The sequence below is a fragment of the Oncorhynchus clarkii genome, chromosome 2 (assembly GCF_045791955.1).
Source record: "Oncorhynchus clarkii lewisi isolate Uvic-CL-2024 chromosome 2, UVic_Ocla_1.0, whole genome shotgun sequence".
Classification (NCBI taxonomy): domain Eukaryota; kingdom Metazoa; phylum Chordata; class Actinopteri; order Salmoniformes; family Salmonidae; genus Oncorhynchus; species Oncorhynchus clarkii.
In genome coordinates, this window is record NC_092148.1 from 62,743,098 (window position 1) to 62,766,239 (window position 23,142).

Genomic DNA, 23,142 nt, shown 5'->3' on the forward strand with positions numbered 1-23,142 from the left:
AGTGAAACCATAGCCAGCTAGGAGCCCTGAGACAGGAAATGACAACCCTTTCAGTATCACCTTTGCTAAAGATCCTTACATGATCTTCTGCAATAACATAGTAACGTCAAATGCACTTCAACAAAAAATACAAAGAAAAAAACAGGAGTAGGCCAATATCTTTTTATTAGCTGTACAGTAATACATTCCGCATACCAACATGCCCTCTCAACCTAACAATACATGTATTTATGTTGGTTTTCAGATCATTGTAAAATTCACACAGTACAGCCAGGTACAAAAATGCATCAACCTATAATTTTTAAGAGCTTGACAAAAGCAATTTAAATGCAATTACATATAGAAGGAAGCTTCATGTTGTATCAGCGTCAAATGGTCTATAAAAGAAAGGACATTGTTCTCTGAAACGACTAACAACCTTTATACAAAATATCTTTCCCTTATAGTTCACTCCTCCCCTTTTTGAACCTCCTAATCAGAATTCCACAAGGCCCTCTCTGACATCCCACAACACAACTGCACCATTAGGACAAAATGGTTTGAGAAATTAACAGTGAACTGGGAGAAACATTCTGCTTCACAAGATTACCAAAGCCTTAATAATCATTTTTCCTTTACAGTTAAGACCTGAAGCTAGTTCAAGTGGACACCTCCCTCCTTTACAGTTTCACACAGAACTAGATTAAAGCTTTCCAGAACATGGGCGCAATTTACATCCCAATCTCTCTACCTTATCTTGAAAAGCAAAACAAGACGTACATGGTCATCTTTCAAAACCTCTAACATTAGTCCATGCGGTCGAGATGTTAGGTAGGTTAAGAGTGAGTAAAGCTGCTAACCTCTGTACCTCCAAAAAGAACACTAGATATTCAGGCTAAAAAGCTCAAAACTGGAAAGATCATATCTCCAACATGATTTACAGGGTGGGCAAAGCCTCCCATTTAAGAGATTAGAAATCCCCATACTGCCTGTGTTCCAAACAGCTATGGTTAAGAGTTCCTTTCTCCCAGCATTAAAGTTTTTTAGATCACTAGAAAAAGATTAAAATATGTTTGTAATAAAACTAAAAAAGTATTTACAGGCAAAACCAGCCGATGACCGTTTGTACAACATAACTGCAGTCTTAAAAACGTTGTGGGTCGATGCATGTCACTGTCCCCGATTATAGTAGTTAATGTAAGCCTCTACAAACTCCATAATGTGTGACAAGTATAACAGTAAGTAAAATGTAATATGCAGTGAATAAAGTGTTCAAAAATGGAAGGACTTCCTTTGACAGTGAAAGTAATAGTTTTAGTCTACCGCAGAGGTCCTAGATAACAAGGCTGAAATTACTGCCACTCACTGTTGCCATGTCAAGCTCCACAAACAGGTTAAGAAAATAGTTTATTAGTTGGAGGGAAAAAAGAGAAAATGTCCACGTGTCAAACCTCAGCTACCATCCCTCCATGAAGGGATTCATTATTACACGTTTCTACAACATTCCTCCCACAAAAAAAGATCTACATTTCTACAGACCAAGCAGCTAGAACTTTTTCACTGTTACAGTGAATGCATGGAAGGAAGTGGGTTTGAGAGTGATAAGAAAACACACCGATTAGTTTAAGACAAAAAACAAAAGTGTAAAGCGGAGTGGTTTGTAAGATGGCAGATCGTATGAAGAGGGTAGACTTGTTGAAGGGAAAGGTTGTGACAAGGGGATGTCTTTGAGCAGTCTGTGTGGGCTAGATCACCGGTCCATCATGCTGAGGATCATCTCAGGGGTGAGGTCTCCGTTGGGGGCAGCGTCTGCTACAGGCAGCTCCACCGTCTCCACCCCTGCCTCCTCTGGTTGCTCCACCACCACCTCTGGGGCAGCCTGCTCAGCCTCTTGCTCCTTCTTCACTATGATGTTCTCTATGGCGCCGGTATTCTCATCCTCCACCTGGATGACGGCTGCAGCTGAGGAGACAGATAACACCCGGTATTATAACTCGACATTAAAATGGTCAGTAAAGCATAAACTGGGCATAGATTTAGACCAGGGATGGGCAACTGGCAGCCCGTCCCCTTTTTGTAGAACCGCAGATCAATTTACCCAGAATGTTAAAAAAATACTAAGTGCAGCCACTTTTGCCCTCAGAACAGCCTCAATTCATCATGGCATGGACTCTACAAAGTGTTGAAAGCGTTCCAAAGAGATACTGGCCCAGGTGGACTACAATGCTTTCCCACAGTTGTGTCATGTTGACTGGATGTCCTTTGGGTGGTGGCATATTCTTGATACACATGGGAAACTTGAGAATCGCAGATTCAGATTTTATCAAAGTTGCCATCCTTGATTTAAACATTGCATGATATTGGATCAGGGAGATTTAACTCACCTGCAGCAGCCTTGCTTTTGGGGGCAGCGTTGCTGGCTTTGGCGGGAGGGGAGGGTTTGGGAATGTTCTTGGGAGGTCTGCCGCGTTTCCTCTTGACAGGTGGCTCTACAGGGGCAGGAATAGGTTTGGTGGGTGGAGCCTGCTCCAACTCCATCATCTCCTCCTCCTCTTCCTCCAGCAGTGCTTCCTCAGCCTCCTCATCCTCTTCATCAATGTCATCCAGCTCAGGATCAGCATTGTCCTCTGGAGGTGTGAAGTTAAAAGAGTCTTAACACTGATCTCATTACATCCAAAGAGCAATAGTTTATAGGACACTACAATTAGATATGTTTCAGTACTAGAAAGGGTCTCACCACTGTCGTCATCGTCATCATCATCATCGTCTTCGTCCTTCCTTGAGCGCATCTTCCTCTTCCTCCCACCTCGTCCCCTCTTGGGTGGGGATCCGTTCTCTCCTTCACTAGGATCCCCGTTACAGTTCTCTGCATGTCTGGCCATGGTGTTCTGAGGAGAGTTTAACAAAAGGATCAAATGAAGGGCTATACCAAAAACAATGGATGTATTCTTCCACTCAATAAATGTGTGTTTGAGTAAGTGTCCATACCCTGCGGGTGAAGGCCTTGCCACACTTGGTGCACACAAAGGCGGTCGGCACAAAGTTGGGGTCATGGTAACGCCGGAAGTGCATGTCCAGGAGCTGCTTCTGACGGAAGGTCTTCTCACACTGGCTACAGGCGTAAGGCTTCTCTCCTGTGTGGGTACGCCTGTGCATCAGCATGTGGCGCTCCTAGTCAATGCAAGGACAGCAAGAAAAACACAAGGACAGAAAACTTTTACCAACTCCATCTCAAAACTATGCTGATTGTCCAGTATCCATAATGAGTGAACATTTTTATATTGAGGGACACCTGGAGGTAATTGCAATTCAATTAAAATGGATGGTCCCCCTGAGGAAAATATATATTTTCACCTGGCCCTTCCAGAACGCTTGAAACTTGACTGTCTGTTTTTAACCTTCCCCCTCCAAAATGATCATTAAAACAAAATAGCAGGGAATATTGAATCCCTTTTTACTCAATGATCAATGTTGCAGTCGTGATTTCTATCAAATCAATCCCTGGTTGAGAACCATTACTGTATTCATCCATATTCATATGATCCACTAGAGGGCAGCATTTACCACTTTAAGTGTTAAGGGACATCCGTTAAAGGATGATAACTATAAATTACACATGACTTTAAACTGTTAGTGAGCATTCACACTAGTGCAAAGTTTGTTCTACAGTAGCCTACAACGGTCAATCAACGATCAAAGCATCCTACTGCTGTATATCCTACTGCACGCCTATTATTAAGGAGGTAAAACAGACCACCCAGTGCGTGTTCATGGTCATAAACTAGGTTTCCATCCAACTGGCAACAGATTTTCATGTGAATATTCTAAAATCTGCATAAAAACAATATGCGCATTTTCCCAGAAGAGATGAGTTTCCATCAAATTGAATTGTTGCAGATAAAAGGCTGTGTGTGACAACGTAGTGCACATAAAAATAAATTCCCATGTACCGAATAAAAAATACAAGTTAAATGAGTTTCCATTGCATTTTCAACTCTGATGGTTCTCACAAAAACAAATCCGTTATATAGTGATTGTGCCCACTCTGGTATTTTCACTTGCATTCTAGCAAACAGTACTGTATTCACACACTGTTGGCTAGAGCACACCTATAGCCTACATGAGATTATTATGGACAAAAGAGCGAGATTATTTGTATTTGTCAAACGGCAGCCAAGCATCGATGATCATGTCACCAGAATAAGACCCTGGATATTTATTGAAAAAGAGCAACAAGCTCATCACCTTGAACCTTCACTACCCTGTGAAGTTCATCATAACTTTACATTTAATTTGTAGCCCAATAAACGACATGTTTTCCCGACCAGTTGTAATGTGAAAACAACACGTCATCGGATGACTGCATGTTTACTTCGATATGATGCTTGTTATATCAATATTTGCGCATAAAAGCATTTCCACCGTCACTTCTCACATAATGAATTTTCCCAACACAATAAGATCCTACCTTCTCTAGCGTCTTTTGTTTTGTCAACATCTGGGAAGTTTACCTATTTTCTGTTTCAATCAGCCCTGTCATGACACTTTGAATCTGCTAAATGTATTTTACTCTCATAAAAAGGTTGGATGAAAACCTGGGTAGTGTGACAACTGAAAACAATACTTCAAATGTAGGCTACATGTAGCCTAATAAAACTATAAACTAATGTTTACATGAAATGTAGATTTTCAAACGCGTTTTACCCTGCCCATCTTTTAAGTCAAGTCATTGCTTGCCTCATTGCTCAAGTGGTTTGCAAGCGATTTCCATTGTTCTAATGGATGTCAATTCATTTGGATCTTCTTTTTCACTGTGCTCCTCATGGTCTGTCCTGCACAGCCATTTAAATACATCAGTGAAACAATGCTATAACTAGCCAGTGATAGATACTCAGTGCATCTTTCCCCAACATTTAATTTTACATTCAGCAATTAACAAGAGCAAGCCTGCTTCTCTCCATGAAAAGCCTATTAGGCTAGGATATATAGATATATATAGAATAAAAAAAATATATAGAAAAATAATCTCCTACAGATTTTGTAGCCTATAGGTTTTCCTGGGATTTCACAAAAAGAGGAATAGCAGAGAGTCCTGAGTCTGTAGCCTATAACGCGCAGGAATAGAGGCTAGAGTTGTGTAGACGATTAGGCAACTCATTAGCTAAATATTAGAGCTACAAATATTTACCTGTCAAAGTGCAAGAAAAAAAAAAAGTATGAAATGGTAGATACAGTTGGAGTCATACATTTACATACATCTTAGCCAAATACATTTAAACTCAGTTTCACAATTCCTGACATTTAATCCTAGAGAAAATTCACTGTCTTCGGTCAGTTAGGATCACCACTTTATTTTAATGTCAGAATAATAGTAGAGAATGATTTATTTCAGCTTGTATTTCTTTCATCACATTCCCAGTGGGTCAGAAGTTTACATACACTCAATTAGTATTTGGTAGCATTGCCTTTAGATTGTTTAACTTGGATCAAATGTGTCGGGTAGCTTTCAACAAGCGTCCCACAATAAATTGGGTGAATTTTGGCCAATTCCTCCTAACAAAGCTGGTGCAACTGAGTCAGGTTTTGTAGGCCTCCTTGCTCGCACACACTTTTTCAGTTCTGTCCACAAATTTTCTATAGGATTGAGGTCAGAGCTTTGTGATGGCCACTCCAATACCTTGACAAAATGTCCTTAAGCCATTTTGCACCAACTTTGGAAGTGTGCTTGGGGTCATTGTCCATTTGGAAGACCCATTTGAGAACAAGCTTTCACTTCCTGACTGATGTCTTGAGATATTGCTTCAATATATCCACATAATTTCCTTCCTCGTGATGCCATATATTTTGTGAAGTGCACCAGTCCCTCCTGAAGCAACGCAACCCCACAACATGATGCTGCCACCCCTATGCTTCACGGTTGGGATGGTGTTCTTTGGCTTTCAAGCCTCCCCCTTTTTCCTCCTAACAGTTCTATTTTTGTTTCATCAGACTAGAGGACATTTTAAAACAAGTTTTAATGACTCCAACCTAAGTGTATGTAAACTTCCGATTTCAACTGTATGTGCATTCCTCCAGGCTGCGCTCGGCAGCAGTCAGGGACGTAAAGCTCCACTATTGATTAGGCCTACGTTATTAGGCAATAACATTGTTCTACCTAGGCTACAACAGTGCAATGAGAAATTATTATTGTTATCAAATGAGTACACAATTATTGTCTCAGACTAAACTGCAGTGATGTAGGCCAATTCGATTGTTTTTTAGGAGGGGGGGGTGGTATTTTATTACGATCCCATTTGTTGTGGTGATTGCAGCAGCTACTCTTCCTGGGTCCACATAAATCATTACATAATACAGAACATTAATAGAAAAGAACAAACTACATACATTTCAGACGTCACACTTAGCTAGTGTGGTAAATGCGGTGTCAGTTGACTGTGCAAACAATTTGAAATTTTAAACATGAATGCTTTTAATAATAAAACTAAAAAATATGCAGTCAGTCTCCTTATGGAGACTTAAGAGACCGACATGCATAGTATCGATATTAGCCCTCTGAAGAGCAAGACAACCACTCAAATGTCCTGTTTTGAATGCTTCATGATGAAATAACAGCCTAAACTCAAATTAGATTTGTCAAATGCAGCAAATACAACAGTTGTAGACTTTACTGTGAAATGCTTGATTACAAACCATTCTCAACGACGCAGAGTTAAATAACAGATAAAAATAATAAGACGAGGAATAACATAAGAATGGAGCTATATACACGGAGTACCATAAAGCCTAGGCCTGATTATCCAACCATTTAGATCCGTTATGGGTCTATTGTCAACAGTTTACTCATATGGTGCATTTTGATCACACCATCGCACACGCCCTCTCTCAGCCAGGGGTGTAATCATTATGAAACCATTTATAAACTAAGAGCAAAACGAGAGTTTTTAAAATTTGACAAATTCAGGTTAGCCAATACCTGTTTCGTTTGTTTCTGTTTAAACAGCTAGGTCCCGGACGATCATTATGTTGTCCCCCATAGTCACATTTGATTCATTTCCCAAGCTATAGCACACTATTTTACATAAAGCATGTTTTTAAAGGACCAAAGAGTTGTCTGCTTCGTGTTTTCATGGAACAATTATCACGATACTGGTTCAGTCAAAGCCCAATTCACAGCATTAGAAAGCCAAAATTCTTCCCCCTTTTTACCAATATATACCCTCATTTGGCATGTTGCTTTCTTTTGCCCTATGTTTGATTTGTGAGCTTAAACTTAGTGGGCAGGCTTTTGTTAAACATGAAACAAAGTAGGCCCAGAGACTAATGAATACACTATTTGCCTTCATCAAAACAATGTTTTTGTTGCATATTTCAGTCCAGAACCTGCCAGGGTTTGGGGGGGTTGTAACCTATTCGAAACAGAACACTATAGCAGTTCGCAAAAAAAGATGCCTAAAATAGACAAAACACATATATTATTCCAGAACTGCAGTTCAGGGTTGGAACACGTATTTGTCTACTTTAAATCAATCAGTCCATTTTGAAAATGTGAAAAAAATGTCATGATTTGGCAAGGAATGTTGCTGGTCTACAGCTTTGTTAGTGTATCCCGTCAGTTAGATATGTTTTTGTAGGCAGTCATTTCCGTAGGCTTAATGTGAGCTTGGGCACGCAACACACGTGTGTGTGTAGAGGGAGCGATCAGATCAAAACTGTGAGAGAGACAGGTAGGCCTAATGCAGGGAAAAGAGAATGCAGGGAGAAGAAGTGTGATCACTTGGCTAGAGTAGCTAATGCACATAACAAATGGAAGGAACACGAGTCAATGTGAATTAACAGCGGTCGTCAGGACAAAATCTCACCTGGCTTTTCAGGCAGCCACAAAGCAGATTCCAGATGCCTTAGCCTACTTTATGACTGCGGTAGAACTTCACTGCCCCTAGTGGTTATACAGCACAATAGGATTTCACATGGAATGTTATTACACTTTCTTATTGTTTTAATGAAAAACTGATTTAAAAAAAAAGGCAGTTTAAACATGAAAAAAAAAACATCAATTTGTCACATCCATAGTTAATGTAGGATTCTGGGCTATGAATTCAGTCCTCCTTTGTCACTGAATATCCAATCAAGGTCATTGGCAGGAAGGTAAGGGTTTAGGGACCGATCTAAATTCACACAACGACATCAGCGCAAAAAATATTCCTAGCTTAACCGTTAGCCTACAATTGGCTCCCCCCGCGGAAATCTAATTAACGTAAATGAATAAAAATCCATCTGTTTAAGCTGCGTCTCAATCCCCCGCATTTGCCGATATCGCCTTTGCGGTGAAAAGTGGCAGAGCTAGAGCGGTGTTTATCAGACCAGGAGACATCCCATCTGCGGTGAAAGGTGGCAGAGCTAGAGCGGTGTTTGTCAGACCATGAGACATCCCATCTGCGGTGAAAGGTGGCAGAGCTAGAGCGGTGTTTGTCAGACCAGGAGACATCCCATCTGCGGTGAAAGGTGGCAGAGCTAGAGCGGTCAGACCATGAGACACCCCATCTGCGGTGAAAGGTGGCAGAGCTAGAGCGGTCAGACCATGAGACACCCCATCTGCGGTGAAAGGTGGCAGAGCTAGAGCGGTGTTTGTCAGACCATGAGACATCCCATCTGCGGTGAAAGGTGGCAGAGCTAGAGCGGTGTTTGTCAGACCATGAGACACCCCATCTGCGGTGAAAGGTGGCAGAGCTAGAGCGGTCAGACCATGAGACAGCCCATCTGCGGTGAAAGGTGGCAGAGCTTTCTATTGAAAGATGACTCTCACAAACACAATGGTGTTCTCAGCTTTGCTCTTATTATCATCGCCATCATCATTATTATGACCCCTCTATAGAAAGATGACTCACGAATATGATGATGTTCTCTTGCTCTATGACCCCCACAAGCGTCTTGGGACTCGTCTGAAGTCTGTACAGCCGATTTGCCAACTTCTGTCTGTAGCGTCCGAACAGTTTGGGTTACACACTAATATGACCCCTTTGTGGAAAGGTGAGACTTTCACGAACATGTCAGTTGTTTTGCTCTAGGAGACAAGTTCGAAGGTCCCGGGTACCAGTTGAAAATAATTAATGGAAGTAAATATGGAGACTGTTTAGAGCCAAAAGTAAAAAACATGGCTTTTTAAAAAAAAAATTTTTTATCCCTCTCAGATATAGGACAGACACTTCAGAACAAACTTCCCTTTGATGTTTTGTTCCCATCTGTTGTTTCATGTAGTGAATCTGTTATTCAAACTAATAGCAGTGATGCCCAAAATAATTGTTTATCATATAAAATACTTCAAGGGGTCTTAAAATTCTAAATCAATAGCTAAATGGTCCTTGGTATGACCTTCATAAACAATTCCATATAGCTTGGTGCAATTTGAAGCGCTGCTTCTTAACGCCTGCTCGCTTAACCCGGAAGCCAGACCCACCAATGTGTCAGAGGAAACACCGTTCAACTGACGACTGCAGTCAGGTTGCAGGCACCAGGCCAGCTACAAGGAGTCGCTAGAGCATGATGAGCTAAGGAAAGACCCCCGGCCAAACCCTCGCCTAACCGCAGGACAATTTTCTATGCCACACAGCCAGGTCAATCAAGGTGTCATGACCAGCCCAATCTCCAGACCTGAACCCCATTGAAAACCTCTGGAATGTGATCAAGAGGAAGATGGATCGTCACAACCCATCAAACAAAGCCGAGTTGCTTGAAGTTTTGCTGCCAGGAGTGGCATAAAGTCACCCAACATCAATGTGAAAGTCTGGTGGAGAGCATGTTGGTGGTGGAGAGCAATATTGATTTCTGAACTCTTCCTAACTTAAAACCTTAGTATTGTGTTTAAAAATGAATATGAACTTATTTTCTTTGCATTATTTGAGGTTTGACAACACTGCATCTTTGTTATTTTGACCAGTTGTCATTTCTGCAAATAAATACTCTAAATGAAAATATTTTTAATAGGAATTTGGGAGAAATGTCAGTAGTTTATAGAATAAAAAAATGTTATTCTCATTTTACCCAAACACATACCTATAAATAGTACAACCAAAGAAAATGATCATTTTGCAGTGGTCTCCATGTTTTTCCAGAGCTGTATATGGAGCATACAACAATCACAGCTCTGTAGATTTTGCCGCGAAGAGACAGAATCAATAGATAATTTATTCTGGAATTGCCCCTATATAGCTCGTTTCTGGTCACAGGTTCAGGAATGGCCAAAAAAAAAATGTAGAAAAATAATAATGAATTAATTAATCACAACATGCACTTAAAAGGTACCTTACAAATAACAGTTTTGGGTGATTTGGATAGCCGTAGTCAGTCAACAAACAATATAATAATACCCGTAGGAAAGGTATTAATCTTTAGCTCACAATCTGTGGATAATATACGATTACATTTTGTAAAACATCATAGCACAATTTAAATATATATGGCACATGGAAACCAAACAAGGGTGGTCTATAGTGAAAGAAGGAACGAGCTGAGAGTGGTGATTAAAGAGCTTATGTTTGGTAATGTATTACTGTTATGTGACTGCTTTAAATAAAAGTACCATGTATATGTAGCAAAAAAGCTGTAAAAAAACAAAGATATTTGTCCTCTGAAAAGGGAGGTGGGGGAGGGGTTAATAAAAATAAAATAACCTGACCCCCCCTTTAAAAAAAGAAAAGGACTGACGCCTCAACACTGCGATGCAGTGCCTTAGACTGCTGCGTCACTTGGGAGGCCCTACATGCATTACAATGCTGTAACAAACCGGGTTAGGCAGGCCGTGTGTTCATTTTGTAAACTTTATGATGATCAGGACCTGTTAACGGCACTGTGATTTTAATTTTTGTTGTTTTCTTAATATTAACAATTACATTTCTTTTTTTTTCTCTTTTTTTTAAACAAAAAGTTTAAACCAGGGGTTGGGTCCAAAACTATTTTCCAATCGTTTTGTTCTAAAACAGAACCACTGTTTTTTGTTTCACTGCTCTGACCAGTAAAACTGGTTAGAACAAAAAAGTACAGTTTTTTTATAATTTCTTTCTGTTCCTTTTTAAACCTCTGGGGGGGGGGGGGGGAGATAAAGGGTGGAGGCAGCGTGGCTTAAAGCGCTGGGCATCTGGTGATGACATGCATTATCTGAATTAGGCCCAGAGAATTATACCAACGGAGGGGCGGCTTAAACGGAGGAACTTTTCATGTCTGAACTTCAGAGTTGGCTTAACGTTGGACTCGAGAAGCTAGCTAACGAGCTTGTTTTTGCAGTGCGGCAGCAGAATTTTAAAAAGTAGTTGTGAAATGTGATAACTATAGTATCCTAAACTAGCATTAAAAAGGTGAATCCATTCTTCTCCAATTAAACATGTCTCTCACAATCATATGAATTGCTGTTTTAACATCCATAAGCTAGGCTGCAGCGTCTGCGGGGGGAGGGAAAGGAAGCCTACATGCGCACACACAGGCAAATATTTTCAGATGTCAGGCAGACACTGGAAGAAGTTTCTGATTGAAAGGAGGGTTTTGCATAGGTGCTTTGTAGCATTTTTTTTGTGGGACTGGAAAAACATGTCCGCAAAGCAAAATGTTATTAACCGGATCTAATGAGTTTAAAATAATGGTTCTGTACAAGAAAAGTATTGATCACTTCCATTCCAGTTTTCGAGTTCTGTTCCCTGAACCGTTTCCGACCCCTGGTTTAAATCGTTCATACCCCTAATATTTACTCCAGCCTAGATTCTCTATCATCCCAGGTTAGAGACAACAGGACCTCACCTGTCTGCAGCAGTAATCACACTGGTCACACTTGAAGCGTTTCTCGTTCTTGTGGGACTTCTGGTGCTGGATGAGTGCATAGCGCTCGTGGAACACAGCATCACAGTAACGACATTTCCTGCCCTGCTCAATGAACGAGTGCTGTTTTCGCAGGTGGACACCTGAAGGGGAGGAGAAGGGGGCAAAAAAAAGCTTATTGAGAGAGATGTCATCAATATAAACAAGTTCAGTTACAATTATGGCTGTGGCGATCACGAAATTGTCAGCCGGTGAATGTCAAGCAAATAACTGTTGGTCTCCCTGTAATTTACTGTTAATTAACAAACACATTTAGCATCTCCTGGCTTCCACACACAGCCTACAAGCCAATGATGCAGACAATTGGAACATTTACATTTTAAAAAGTCCAATAAATAAATCCATGTAATATAGCCTACACCGTCACAATAAATCCATGTAATATAGCCTACACCGTCACAATAAATCCATGTAATATAGCCTACACCGTCACAATAAATCCATGTAATATAGCCTACACCGTCACAATAAATCCATGTAATATAGCCTACACCGTCACAATAAATCCATGTAATATAGCCTACACCGTCACAATAAATCCATGTAATATAGCCTACACCGTCACAATAAATCCATGTAATATAGCCTACACCGTCACAATAAATTCATGTAATATAGCCTACACCGTCACAATAAATCCATGTAATATAGCCTACACCGTCACAATAAATCCATGTAATATAGCCTACACAGTCACAATAAATCCATGTAATATAGCCTACACCGTCACAATAAATCCATGTAATATAGCCTACACCGTCACAATAAATCCATGTAATATAGCCTACACGTCACAATAAATCCATGTAATATAGCCTACACGTCACAATAAATCCATGTAATATAGCCTACACCGTCACAATAAATCCATGTAATATAGCCTACACCGTCACAATAAATCCATGTAATATAGCCTACACCGTCACAATAAATCCATGTAATATAGCCTACACCGTCACAATAAATCCATGTAATATAGCCTACACCGTCACAATAAATCCATGTAATATAGCCTACACCGTCACAATAAATCCATGTAATATAGCATACACCGTCACAATAAATCCATGTAATATAGCATACACAGTCACAATAAATCCATGTAATATAGCCTACACCGTCACAATAAATCCATGTAATATAGCCTACACTACAATAAATCCATGTAATATAGCCTACACCTTAACAATAAATCCATAATTTATTTTAGACAGGTCTGAAGAAACATGATATGAAGAAAATGTAGTCTATTTCAGAAGAACAGAATACTCTGTCCTTATGTTAGGTACTAGTTCATTTAGCAGACGAGATTTGCTTAATATTCTGTGGCATTATTTAATTGTAGGGTTGCAAACTTTCCAGGAAATTTTTGCTTAAATTCATCAAAACAGTTAGCTTATAACAGTGAACCTTTTTTGTGCGATACACATAAGGCAATTCTAGGTCTTGTGGCATATTTTGGTTAAACTATCCACAATTCAATGGAATTGCAACCTCCTGCATGCACAGTGCATTCTTCCATCGCAGGTATGTTCAAGTGCACTCTTCATCACATGTACAGCTGATTCTCAAGATATTGCACACTAATGAGATGCTATTGATCCCACACTACTACACTGTCTGAGCCAAGGACTACATGATTTCTGGTAAGTTTTGATTGCAACACTGGGTGGGGCGAATATATTTTTTAGGACATACAGGATTTTTTGTTAACTAGTAAATAGTATCCTACAGCAAATTGTATTCAAATCATTTCTAACTTGTTAATTTCTGCTAGTTAGTTTTTGCTACCATGTGGGTTTTAGCTTCCTTGAGCCTGCTAACTGAGGAGTGTTAATTCACCTGTTTCCATACATGTTTAATTTTAAATATTAATCTTACAAAGGAGTTGTTTAATCTAACTGTTTAACCACTTATCTGTACATGGAATTGTATTTGGGGTTTTGTACAATTTTTCCCCCTAATCTTTATAGGAAAATGCCACGGGCACTATCTGATGCGTGGAGACATTTCACTGCAGCTAATGTAGAAGGAAAAGCTGTGTCCATTTGCAAATACTGTGCCAAATCATATCTGAAGAATGCAACAAAGATGCAGAATCATCTGATCAAGTGCATAAAGTTCCCTCAGCGCTCACAACAAGCAACCTCTGACAAAAGTCCCTATACTTCTATTTGAGTAAAAATGATGAATCAGACACCTTATCTATAGCAACAGCTCATGACCCAATGGAGGAAAGTAGTCAGAGAAATGCTGATGAATATCTTGTTCGAGCTGTGTACGCAACTGGTTCACCTCTGATGCTCACAGGAAATGTGTATTGGAAGAGATTTCTGAATGTTATTCGCCAGCATACACTCCTCCAACCAGACATGCTTTATCTACTCATTTACTGGATGCAGCGTTCAAGTGAAGGTCAAGCAAATCATAGAGAAAGCAGACTGTCTCAACCATCTCTGATGGGTGGTCGAATGTTCGTGGGCAAGGAATAATTAACTACATCATCTCCACCCCTCAACCAGTATTCTACTAGAGCACATACACAAGGGACAACAGACACTACATTACCGATGAGCTAAAGGCAGTCAATGACCTTGGACCACAGAAGATATTTGCAATGGTGACAGACAATGCTGCGAACATGAAGGCTGCTTGGTCTAAAGTGGAGGAGTCCTACCCTCACATCACACCCATTGGCTGTGCTGCTCATGCTTGGAATCTACTTCTCCAGAACACCGTGCCACTGAAAACAATGGATACACTCCACAGAGAGCCAAGGAAATGATTAGCTATGTAAAGCGTCATCAAGTTATAGCAGCAATCTACCTCACCAAGCAAAGTGAGAAGAATAAAAGCACCACATTGAAGCTGCCCAGCAACACCCGTTGGGGTGGTGTTGGCATCATGTTTGATAGTCTCCTAGAAATGAAGGAGTCTCTCCAAGAAATGGCCATATCACAGTCTGCCTATATGGACAGCCCCATCAAGAGGATCCTCCTGGATTATGTATTTTGGGAGAGTGGTAAGCAGCGGTAAGGAGAGTGGTAAGGATTGAGGGAGACAATGCCATCCTGTCTGATGTTCAGACTCTGCTTGCAGATGTAAGAGAATAAATCTGTACTGCCCTGCCCTCTTCACTGTTACTCCAAGCAGAGGAAACTGCAGTTCTGGAATACTTTAAAAAGCGAAGACCTCTGCCTGAAGCCCATACACACCACAGTGTACATGTTAGACGCCAAGTATGCTGGCAAGAGCATCCTATCTGGTACAGAGATCAACAAGGCCTATGGTGTCATCACTACTGTGTCTCGCCACAGTGGCCTGGATGAGGACAAGGTTCTTGGCAGTCTGGCAAAGTACACTTCCAAGCAAGGGCTTTGGGATAGAGATGCAATATGGCAATCGTGCCAACATATCTCATCAGCCACCGGGTGGAAGGGACTTTGTAGATCTGAGGTTCTTTTCACCCGTTGCCTCCATCATCCTCCAAATCCCACCAACGTCAGACGACTCAGAGGGCAACTGGTCCTTGTTAGGGAAGACACACACACACCAAAGCACGCAACAGGCTGACTAATGGGGTGGCAGGTAGCCTAGTGGTTAGAGCATTGGACTTGTAAACGAAAGGTTGCAAGATCGAATTCCCTAGCTGACAAGGTAAAAATCTGTCATTATGCCCTTGAACAAGGCAGTTAACCCAGTGTTCCTAGGCCGTCATTGAAAATAAGAATTTGGTCTTAACTGACTTGCCTAGTTAAATAAAGGTAAATGTAAAAAATATTTTTTAAATACAAGGGTTGAAAAATTGGTGGCCATTGAGGCTTTTTGAGCCTGACAACGAGCCGTCCTCAACAGGGTTGGAAAGTGACCGTGAAGATGAGGCCTCAGAGTCTGATGTTCAAGAGGTGGACATTGAGGAGGTCCTTGGAGAAGACATGGAAGCCTGAGGAAGACAACCAACGCTTTAGTTTTTAGACTATCATTTTTTGGGAGATGAGATGGATCAGTGGGGATCATTAAATATTCCCTTTTATTGTTCAGTGAAATCATCCCATGTGAAGTCAACTCATTTAATTAAAGGTCAATTCGTGACTAAATTGTTTTTTTATTTATTTTTGGGGGGAGGATTTAATCATGTGCAATTATGTCTACTTATGATAAGGTAAAAGGTTTATATTTCTGTCTCCATATGATATGGTAAATATATCCAATGCAAAAAACATCTACATTTAAAATGGCATTAAAATGTCTTTGCATTTATTTCCATTAATTCTCATATATTCCCACAAAGTTTCCACCTCTGAATATTCCCCAAAATGTGCAACCCTATTTAATAGTATGAAGAATACAATTGAACAAAGCTGAATAAAATAGAAAGGATATTTTCTCCCAACGATTTGAGGGAGTGCGCTCATGCGGCTATTCTGTGTTGAGCGGTTAACATAAAAATAGGTACTTCTATATGCTTAATTTAGAGTTATTAATGTAACTTGTTCTACAAACGTTGGGCTATATGTTCACCCTGACTATACCGCTCACGGCGCAAGCGTTGCAAAACACATTTAGAAATCTAAATTATTCAATTATTGCACCCAAAGAGACAAACTGTTTTGTCGGTCGTCGTGGTAATACTATGAAAGTTTAGATGCCAATCACCATATAAGTTTAAAGAAGAAAAAGCCTGGAAGGAAAAGATGACTAAAAATGATTCGGTTGACCGTTTTATCTGTGGATTAATTGTCGGAGTTGAGGACCTTGTGCATTTCAGGTAAAATAACAGCTCAATGTTTATATCCCAGGACAAATTAGCCTGCTAGCTAAATAGGACAAATTAGCTAGCAAGTGCAAGCCAGCTAGCTAAATTGCCATAAATGTTTAATGCTTTTCAACCTGTCCCCAAATGAATGTAATTGGTTCCGTTTGTTTTGATATTTTAACCTGCGTGTTGTGATCGTGTTTGGTGTGGGGGGACAAAACACGTGTATGCACGATGGCGCACGCGCACAGCCAGTTTGGGTTCCATGTAAGGCTACATGATGCAACTAATGATGATTAGAAAAAAGTTGCTTGAAAGACTGAGCTCTGCTTTGATTTTGAGCAGGTTGAAAATACTTCATTAACCTCTCATTCACACAAGCACTTGATAATGCCTCAAATTTTACGACAGCACCCCCTTTGTGGCCATAATGCACCCTAAAAAAAATCCAGGCCTTTTGCGGCCAGTGGCTGTTGTGCCCTTGGCCCGGTGTGCTGTGCCCTTCACCCTGAGTGCTGCGCTAAGCACCTCTCATTCACACGGCTCCCCATCACGTGATCAGGTCTTTCTCACAGGCTAAAGTGAAGACAGACACATCCTTATCCAATTCCGAGGTGCATATTGAAAATATTGGAAGAACTGTCCACATTTACTGTCAGCCAACAAGATGAGTAGACTTAACGAACAGCTAAAGCACTAGCCTATGTCAATCTACTATCCCCCATAGTACAAAAGTCAACCTATTTTATTCTGTGCGACAAATAAATATTCTAAACGTAGTCTGGGAATATTAACCTACAAGTAATATTAGAATACTAGCACCAAAAAAACAACAATAATTCACAAGTGATCGGCTAATACGGTCACCCATCAGACTATTCTTGATTTATCTTAACTTTACATGTACTAAATAATATACGTGGGAAATTTGTTTCGATTTAGAATGAAACAAAACAGGTGCAGCATGAAAAAAATACATGTCATCTGTGCATTTAAATAGCAAATAGGGGACGCTTTCCCCATGGTTCATTTTCATGCCAGCCAGGTAGGCTATACCCCTGTTGTAAATATAAGCAATGTGCTGAATATTAGGAAAGTTGAGAAATAAATATAGTTAGGCCTAGCCTATAGAAAGCTGATGGGGTCCTCCTCTTTTTTTGTAGAGGCCATCACTCTGTTTTCTTGCGCAATTGCATAGCCTATAGGAATGTTGCGCAACATGAGCTCCTGAAGTATTTGATTAGATTTCCAATTACATTTGCATTGATGTAAGAGTAATTAGAGGGACAATAGTGTGCCGAGTACCAGACAGTTAGCAAGTTCGATAGGCTACTAATGACCATCAGCAGCAGAGCTTGGAGAAGCCTAATTACCGTGACTAAACGGCCATGTGGAATTTTACTGCCTTCATGACTCGTGACCGCCAATACGGTCACCGCAACAGCCCTAGTCACAATTAAGTTTACGGTGGAGATTTCCAAATTATGCTGTCAACATATTGGGATAATCAGGCCAAAAGTCAATGACTAGCTATCTAACCCAGGTCACTCTTTCGGGCGATGACTGTGTCACAGTGGGGGCAGTGGAACTTAGCCACATTCTCTGTGTGCTTCTGCAGGATGTGCATCTTCATGGTTCCACTCTGGGTGAAACGGGCGTGGCAAATATAGCACTCGTACGGCTTCTCTCCTGGAAAACAAAGCAGGAAAACATGAGTGTACAAGTTCAACAAATCAGGCCAGTCACTAATTGTGTTTACACAGTATCCCTGCAGCTGTGCCTCACCCGAGTGTGTCCTCATGTGTCTCTTCAGCTTGTAGGTGTCTCTGCTGGCGTAGCTGCACAGACTGCACTGGAACGGACGCTCCCCAGTGTGGGAACGGATGTGCCGCTTTAGCTTGCTCACCTCTACACTGGCATAGTCACACATGGAGCACTTGAAGGGTTTCTCATGAGTGTGCTTGTAGCGACGATGTCGGACCAGCTCTCCACTGGTCACGAAGGCCATGTCACAATCTTGACACTTGTGTGGTCTGGTACCTGTAAACAGAAATAAAGTTATAATAGTATCTAACATGGTAATATGGACAGGAATATAGAATTGTCTGTCAATGTGCCTATGATGTAACCATACCTGTGTGTGTGTTGAGGTGGTTCCTTAGCAGGGTAACAGTCCTGAAGGCCCTTCCACACAGATGGCACTTGTGGGGCCTCTCATCTGTGTGACTTTTCATGTGTCGGTCCAAGTTGGAGCGGCGGGGACAGGTGTAGCTACACAGCTCACACTGGAATGTTTTCTTCACACCTGGAGCATACAAAGTCAGCACTTGCAGAGGCATTTAGCACCACAACTTGAGTTACAAAATACCTCATAAACAAAGGACACAGAAAGAAGGGGTAATCTTACCCTTCTTCTTAATTTTGGTGGGTTTGGGGGGTTTCATGTTGCCCACCACCTTCTCTGCGTTGACCTCAGAGAGCATCCCTTCCTGCTGCTCCTCCTCAAAATCATACACAGACACGTCCATGTTGTCTTTATCCCCCTCTGTGTTGTAGCGCAGCGTGCTCTTTTTTGCCTTCTTGATGGTCTTCTTGGCTGGGGGCTGGTAGTCGGGGTCCTTGGACCATTGTGGTTCTTCAGGCTGGAGCTCACACTGCAGCTCCTCCTCCTCCTCCTCCTCCTCCTCAGGCTGGACCTGCTGTTCCTCTTGGTGCTGGAGCTCATCCTGCTCCACTGTTTCCACCTCACCATTCGCACCCACCTTCACCACCTGAAGAAGCAGTAGTGTTTTTAATTTCTCTACGACTAGTACATTTAGATAGGCACCTGTGGTAGAAAACATTGTTGTACACCCATAGTGAAATATGCTCCCATTAGTTCTGAATTAATGTAATATTTAGTCATGAAGTGCAGTCTCTCTTACCTGGAATCCCTCTGGCAGGGGCAGGGTGTGACAGATAACAGGGTTTCCGTCTTTGGGCATGGCCGTGGTGTCCACGAAGGTGCCCTGTAGCGCCTCTACAGTGGCCTGGGTAACAGGGACAGCAGAGACAGGGACCTGGACCAGCTGTAGCTCCCCGAGGCCCCCCAGCTGCTGCTCATCCATGTTGACAACCTGCAGAGTGATGATCTGGGTCTCATCCACCGTGGTGACCGTGGCCTCGTGGGCTGTAGCCACAGGGGCATCCATCACCTCAGTCTTCAACTGCAGCAGGGCCGGGTCCAGGGAGTCCATTACCATCATCTCCACATTGACTCCCTCCACCAGCTGCTGGGTATCCAGACCAGCAACTCCCTCTGGCTGCTGGTCCATCACCCCTTCTGCTGCTTGCTGGAGCAGGTCTGCCACCACCTCCTCCCCTTCATAGGTGAAGTCCTTGGCCTCAACCACAACATCTGTTGGTGCTCCGTCCATCGGTAACACCTGAGAGAATCACCCCAAAACCAATCAGCACACATTCTAAAAATGTAACCTTAACGCATAACCATTTATTAATAAATGTTGAAAGTGTACCAGGACGTATGATCAATCTAGCAAGGCCTAACAGACTGAAAATGGCATACTGTGTTCAGTTCAGGCAAGATCTCAAACATAATGCAACTTCCCCAGCTTTCTAAATTGTTACCTGCACTAGAAAGGAATACTTCATCTTTCTAGATCTGCTTGGCTTGCTCAATTTCTCACTCAACTCTCCTGACTGTTACCTGACACTCAACCTGTGGGAAGACAAACAAGTTGAACGTCTACATAAACCTACTGCATGTATTGAATGCAGACACATCCGTAGCTAGTTAAGCCGGTCTAGCAAATGTGGCTGACCTGGTATTATTAAAAACAACCTACAAGTATGATGTGACATTCATTCACAGTGAACATGGCCAGCGTTTTGATAGTGGACATGAAGTCACATAGGTAGTCATGTTTTTGTACCGCTAACAGCCGGGTTGTAGAGGGAGCTCTACCCTGTTTTTGTCCATTCTAGCTCGCTTACGTTAGTGCCGTTGTAGCTCAATGTAGGCTTTGAATCAGACAGCGGACACTGGATGGAAGACGAACTGCAGCAGAGGCATTTAGATATATTTTTTTTTAGATAAATCGCATTAATTTGAGACCGGAGGAAGACGTTGTACTAGTGGAAACGCTCGCATTAATGACTACCGGAGACATTTACGTTATGCATCTTCCTTGTTTGAATTCGGTCTGCGCAACAAGACAAGCCAGCTAACTTTTATATTGCTAGAAAAATAGCGTCTGCTAAATTGTGAAGTCTTTGCATCTAGGACCTTACCATTTTAAAACGCTCGTCAGGCTAACGCTAGAAGTTATAGTTAATGTGGTCATATTAAAATAGTGAACGTTAACTAGCTAATTAGAAAGTTATTTAACGTTAGTTTGATCAACGGAAGGGGTTACTAACGTTAGCTTTTGCGAAGGCCGTTATCAAGGTGGGGCAATATTGACAGTAAACCGATCTTGTAAATTATAGCTAATTTCGATTGATGGCTTTACTAGCTAACAAAACTAACGTTGTGTAGATAGGGGTCTAACTAGTTAGATTATGATTGTGAGATTTAGTAAATGCCGTGTACTGAGCTACAATCTGTCGCTCGCTGACTTCATAGGCAGCCGCGAGTTTCTATCTTGGCACAAAGAAGAAAAATAAAATGGACGCCTGGCCTAAACACTAAACCAACACGTTGAAGTATTTAATGATCGAGACATACCAAAGTGCAAACTAATATAGCTCTAAAAATACTCCTTAATGAGACATTTCGTTGAACTTCTGGGTTATAATGTTTTTTTGCTGAATGTTCGATAACGATAGAGGGAGACAAACACCCCCGTCTACCGCCTGGACCGGGAGCCCCATCGTGACACCTAGAGGCCGATTAAAGCTCCTGCAAAACTGCCCCCTTTCCTGGGAAGTACTGTTACTTTACCTGCTCTTCGTCGTTTAATTCCTCACTGAATTCGACAGAAAGCCCAGAGTATGTTCTTCAATCAGATCGAGATGGCTGAGAATTGCGCCCTTCTTCTCCTGCGGTTTTAATCCTCTCCCGCTTTTGCAGAGTGGGCTCCGCACAAAATGGCGGCCTTGTGAAAGTTAGTGCGCCTGTGCATTGAAGGGGGGCGGTGGCGAGAGGGTGGGTGTAAACGGTTCTAAACATTGAATTATGGGGATTGGCCATGTGGGGCGCTACTTTTGAAATACAGTACACCGTAATGAATATATCATTTATGAGGTTATTTGTCATAAATCTGATTGAATTTCCAACTTCATACGAATGTCAATGTCTGTTTTATGATCTTCACAGGCAGTTAAAAGCGGTTGTCACAGGCTGTATTCTATATTTATTCAACAGGCCTATAATAAATACTCCAAATGTGTAGTTGTACCAAAATTATTAAAAACATTTCATTGAGCCATTCAATTTTGTCATCAATAATTTCCAGATTTTTCTATCAGTTTGAACAATCATTTAAGTATGTATACCCATGCCAAACACCAAGGCTACAATATATAGTTTGTATCACATTTGATGCCAGACATGATATTTGCCAGACAATATAACAAATATATATATTTTAAAGCTGCAGTCAAAGGTAAATACATATACTTTGTTTCTATTAGCACTGTATCTATTCATTCTTACAGTATTTCATCTCAAGTCTAATTAAACCTCGCTCCACTGTAACTTGAGCCACTTATACATTGAAGAAGCCACTGAAGTCCATTGTTATTTTGAAGTGCTATATAATAAAACCGATCAATCTGAAAACGTAATAATGTACAGTGAATGCCCGTTCTTATCACACCCTGATTCCACTCTATATGGCCAGCAGGTGGCCAGTACAAGCAGTTTGGTTGTCTGTTTCAGTGAGAAGTTTTCTGCTCCAAAAAGGCAAGTCCCTCACAGTTTTAAGTTTTCAATAATAATGATAATAAAAAGGAACTCCACCACCCATACAGCTGAAATAATCTTCAGTTATATCACCTAGTGGCAAGTCTCAGGAAGTGAATGGTGACTTATTGAGGTATCAGCACTCAAACCAAATATTAATTTACTTAGATTGTTTCAACAATGCCAACTGAATTACAATTCAACTACATAATGTGTACACTTCCAGTGGAATATATATTCCCATGAAACATAGAATGATAGTATGGAACGATGGCACTGTAATAAATGTTTTTCCAGACGACTTCTTCCTGGCCGGCATGGCAACAAGCTCCTCATCAGACTGTGGTCCTAGAGTGTGGAACTGCACCACCATCATCTCCCGAGGAACAACCAAATCCCTTCCACCCCCATGATTTACTTTATTACTCCTTCCACACGCTGACATTCTCCACACAGACCATCAGAAAACCAGCTTCATTACAAATACAGCAGATCAAAAGTGGATTTAAGTGAGGGGGCTCCCGCAGGAGGATGGCCCCCTTCACCACCTCTGGGGAAATTATTTGATTGGTATAACTCAGATTTTTAACAATTCAGAAAACGGTGCATGAAAATAATGAAGTATATACAATACCAGTCA

At 41.2% G+C, this 23,142-nt stretch overlaps 1 protein-coding gene across 2 annotated transcripts; it reads right to left on the bottom strand.

Annotated features, from left to right (window-relative positions):
• Positions 1-148: 148 nt before the first annotated feature.
• LOC139371331 (transcriptional repressor CTCF-like) lies at positions 149-21,721 on the bottom strand. 2 transcript variants are annotated; one of them, XM_071111670.1, is made up of 12 exons: positions 20,443-20,801; positions 20,225-20,315; positions 19,522-20,022; positions 19,005-19,368; positions 18,732-18,902; positions 18,383-18,637; positions 18,137-18,286; positions 11,764-11,924; positions 2,968-3,150; positions 2,717-2,867; positions 2,364-2,606; positions 149-1,941 (listed from the first exon to the last, which is right to left on the bottom strand). In XM_071111670.1, the coding sequence occupies exons 2-12, from the start codon at positions 20,246-20,248 to the stop codon at positions 1,730-1,732; spliced, it is 2,415 nt and encodes an 804-aa protein (XP_070967771.1). In that variant the 5' UTR covers positions 20,249-20,315; positions 20,443-20,801; the 3' UTR covers positions 149-1,729. The 2 variants fall into 2 exon arrangements, with proteins under 2 accessions (XP_070967771.1, XP_070967780.1); XM_071111679.1 differs by lacking the exons at positions 20,225-20,315; positions 20,443-20,801 and adding an exon at positions 21,540-21,721.
• Between the last annotated feature and the right edge of the window lie 1,421 nt (positions 21,722-23,142).

Excerpts from the sequence above, each read along its gene's own strand:
- LOC139371331 (XM_071111670.1), bottom strand. The coding sequence starts at position 20,248 with ATGAAGTATTCCTTTCTAGTGCAG. Across the intron at positions 18,638-18,731 it reads CCACCTCAACACACACACAG|GTACCAGACCACACAAGTGT; the intron begins GTATGGTTACAT and ends TTCTGTTTACAG. Across the intron at positions 11,925-18,136 it reads CGCCCGAAAGAGTGACCTGG|GTGTCCACCTGCGAAAACAG; the intron begins GTTAGATAGCTA and ends CCTCCCCTTCAG.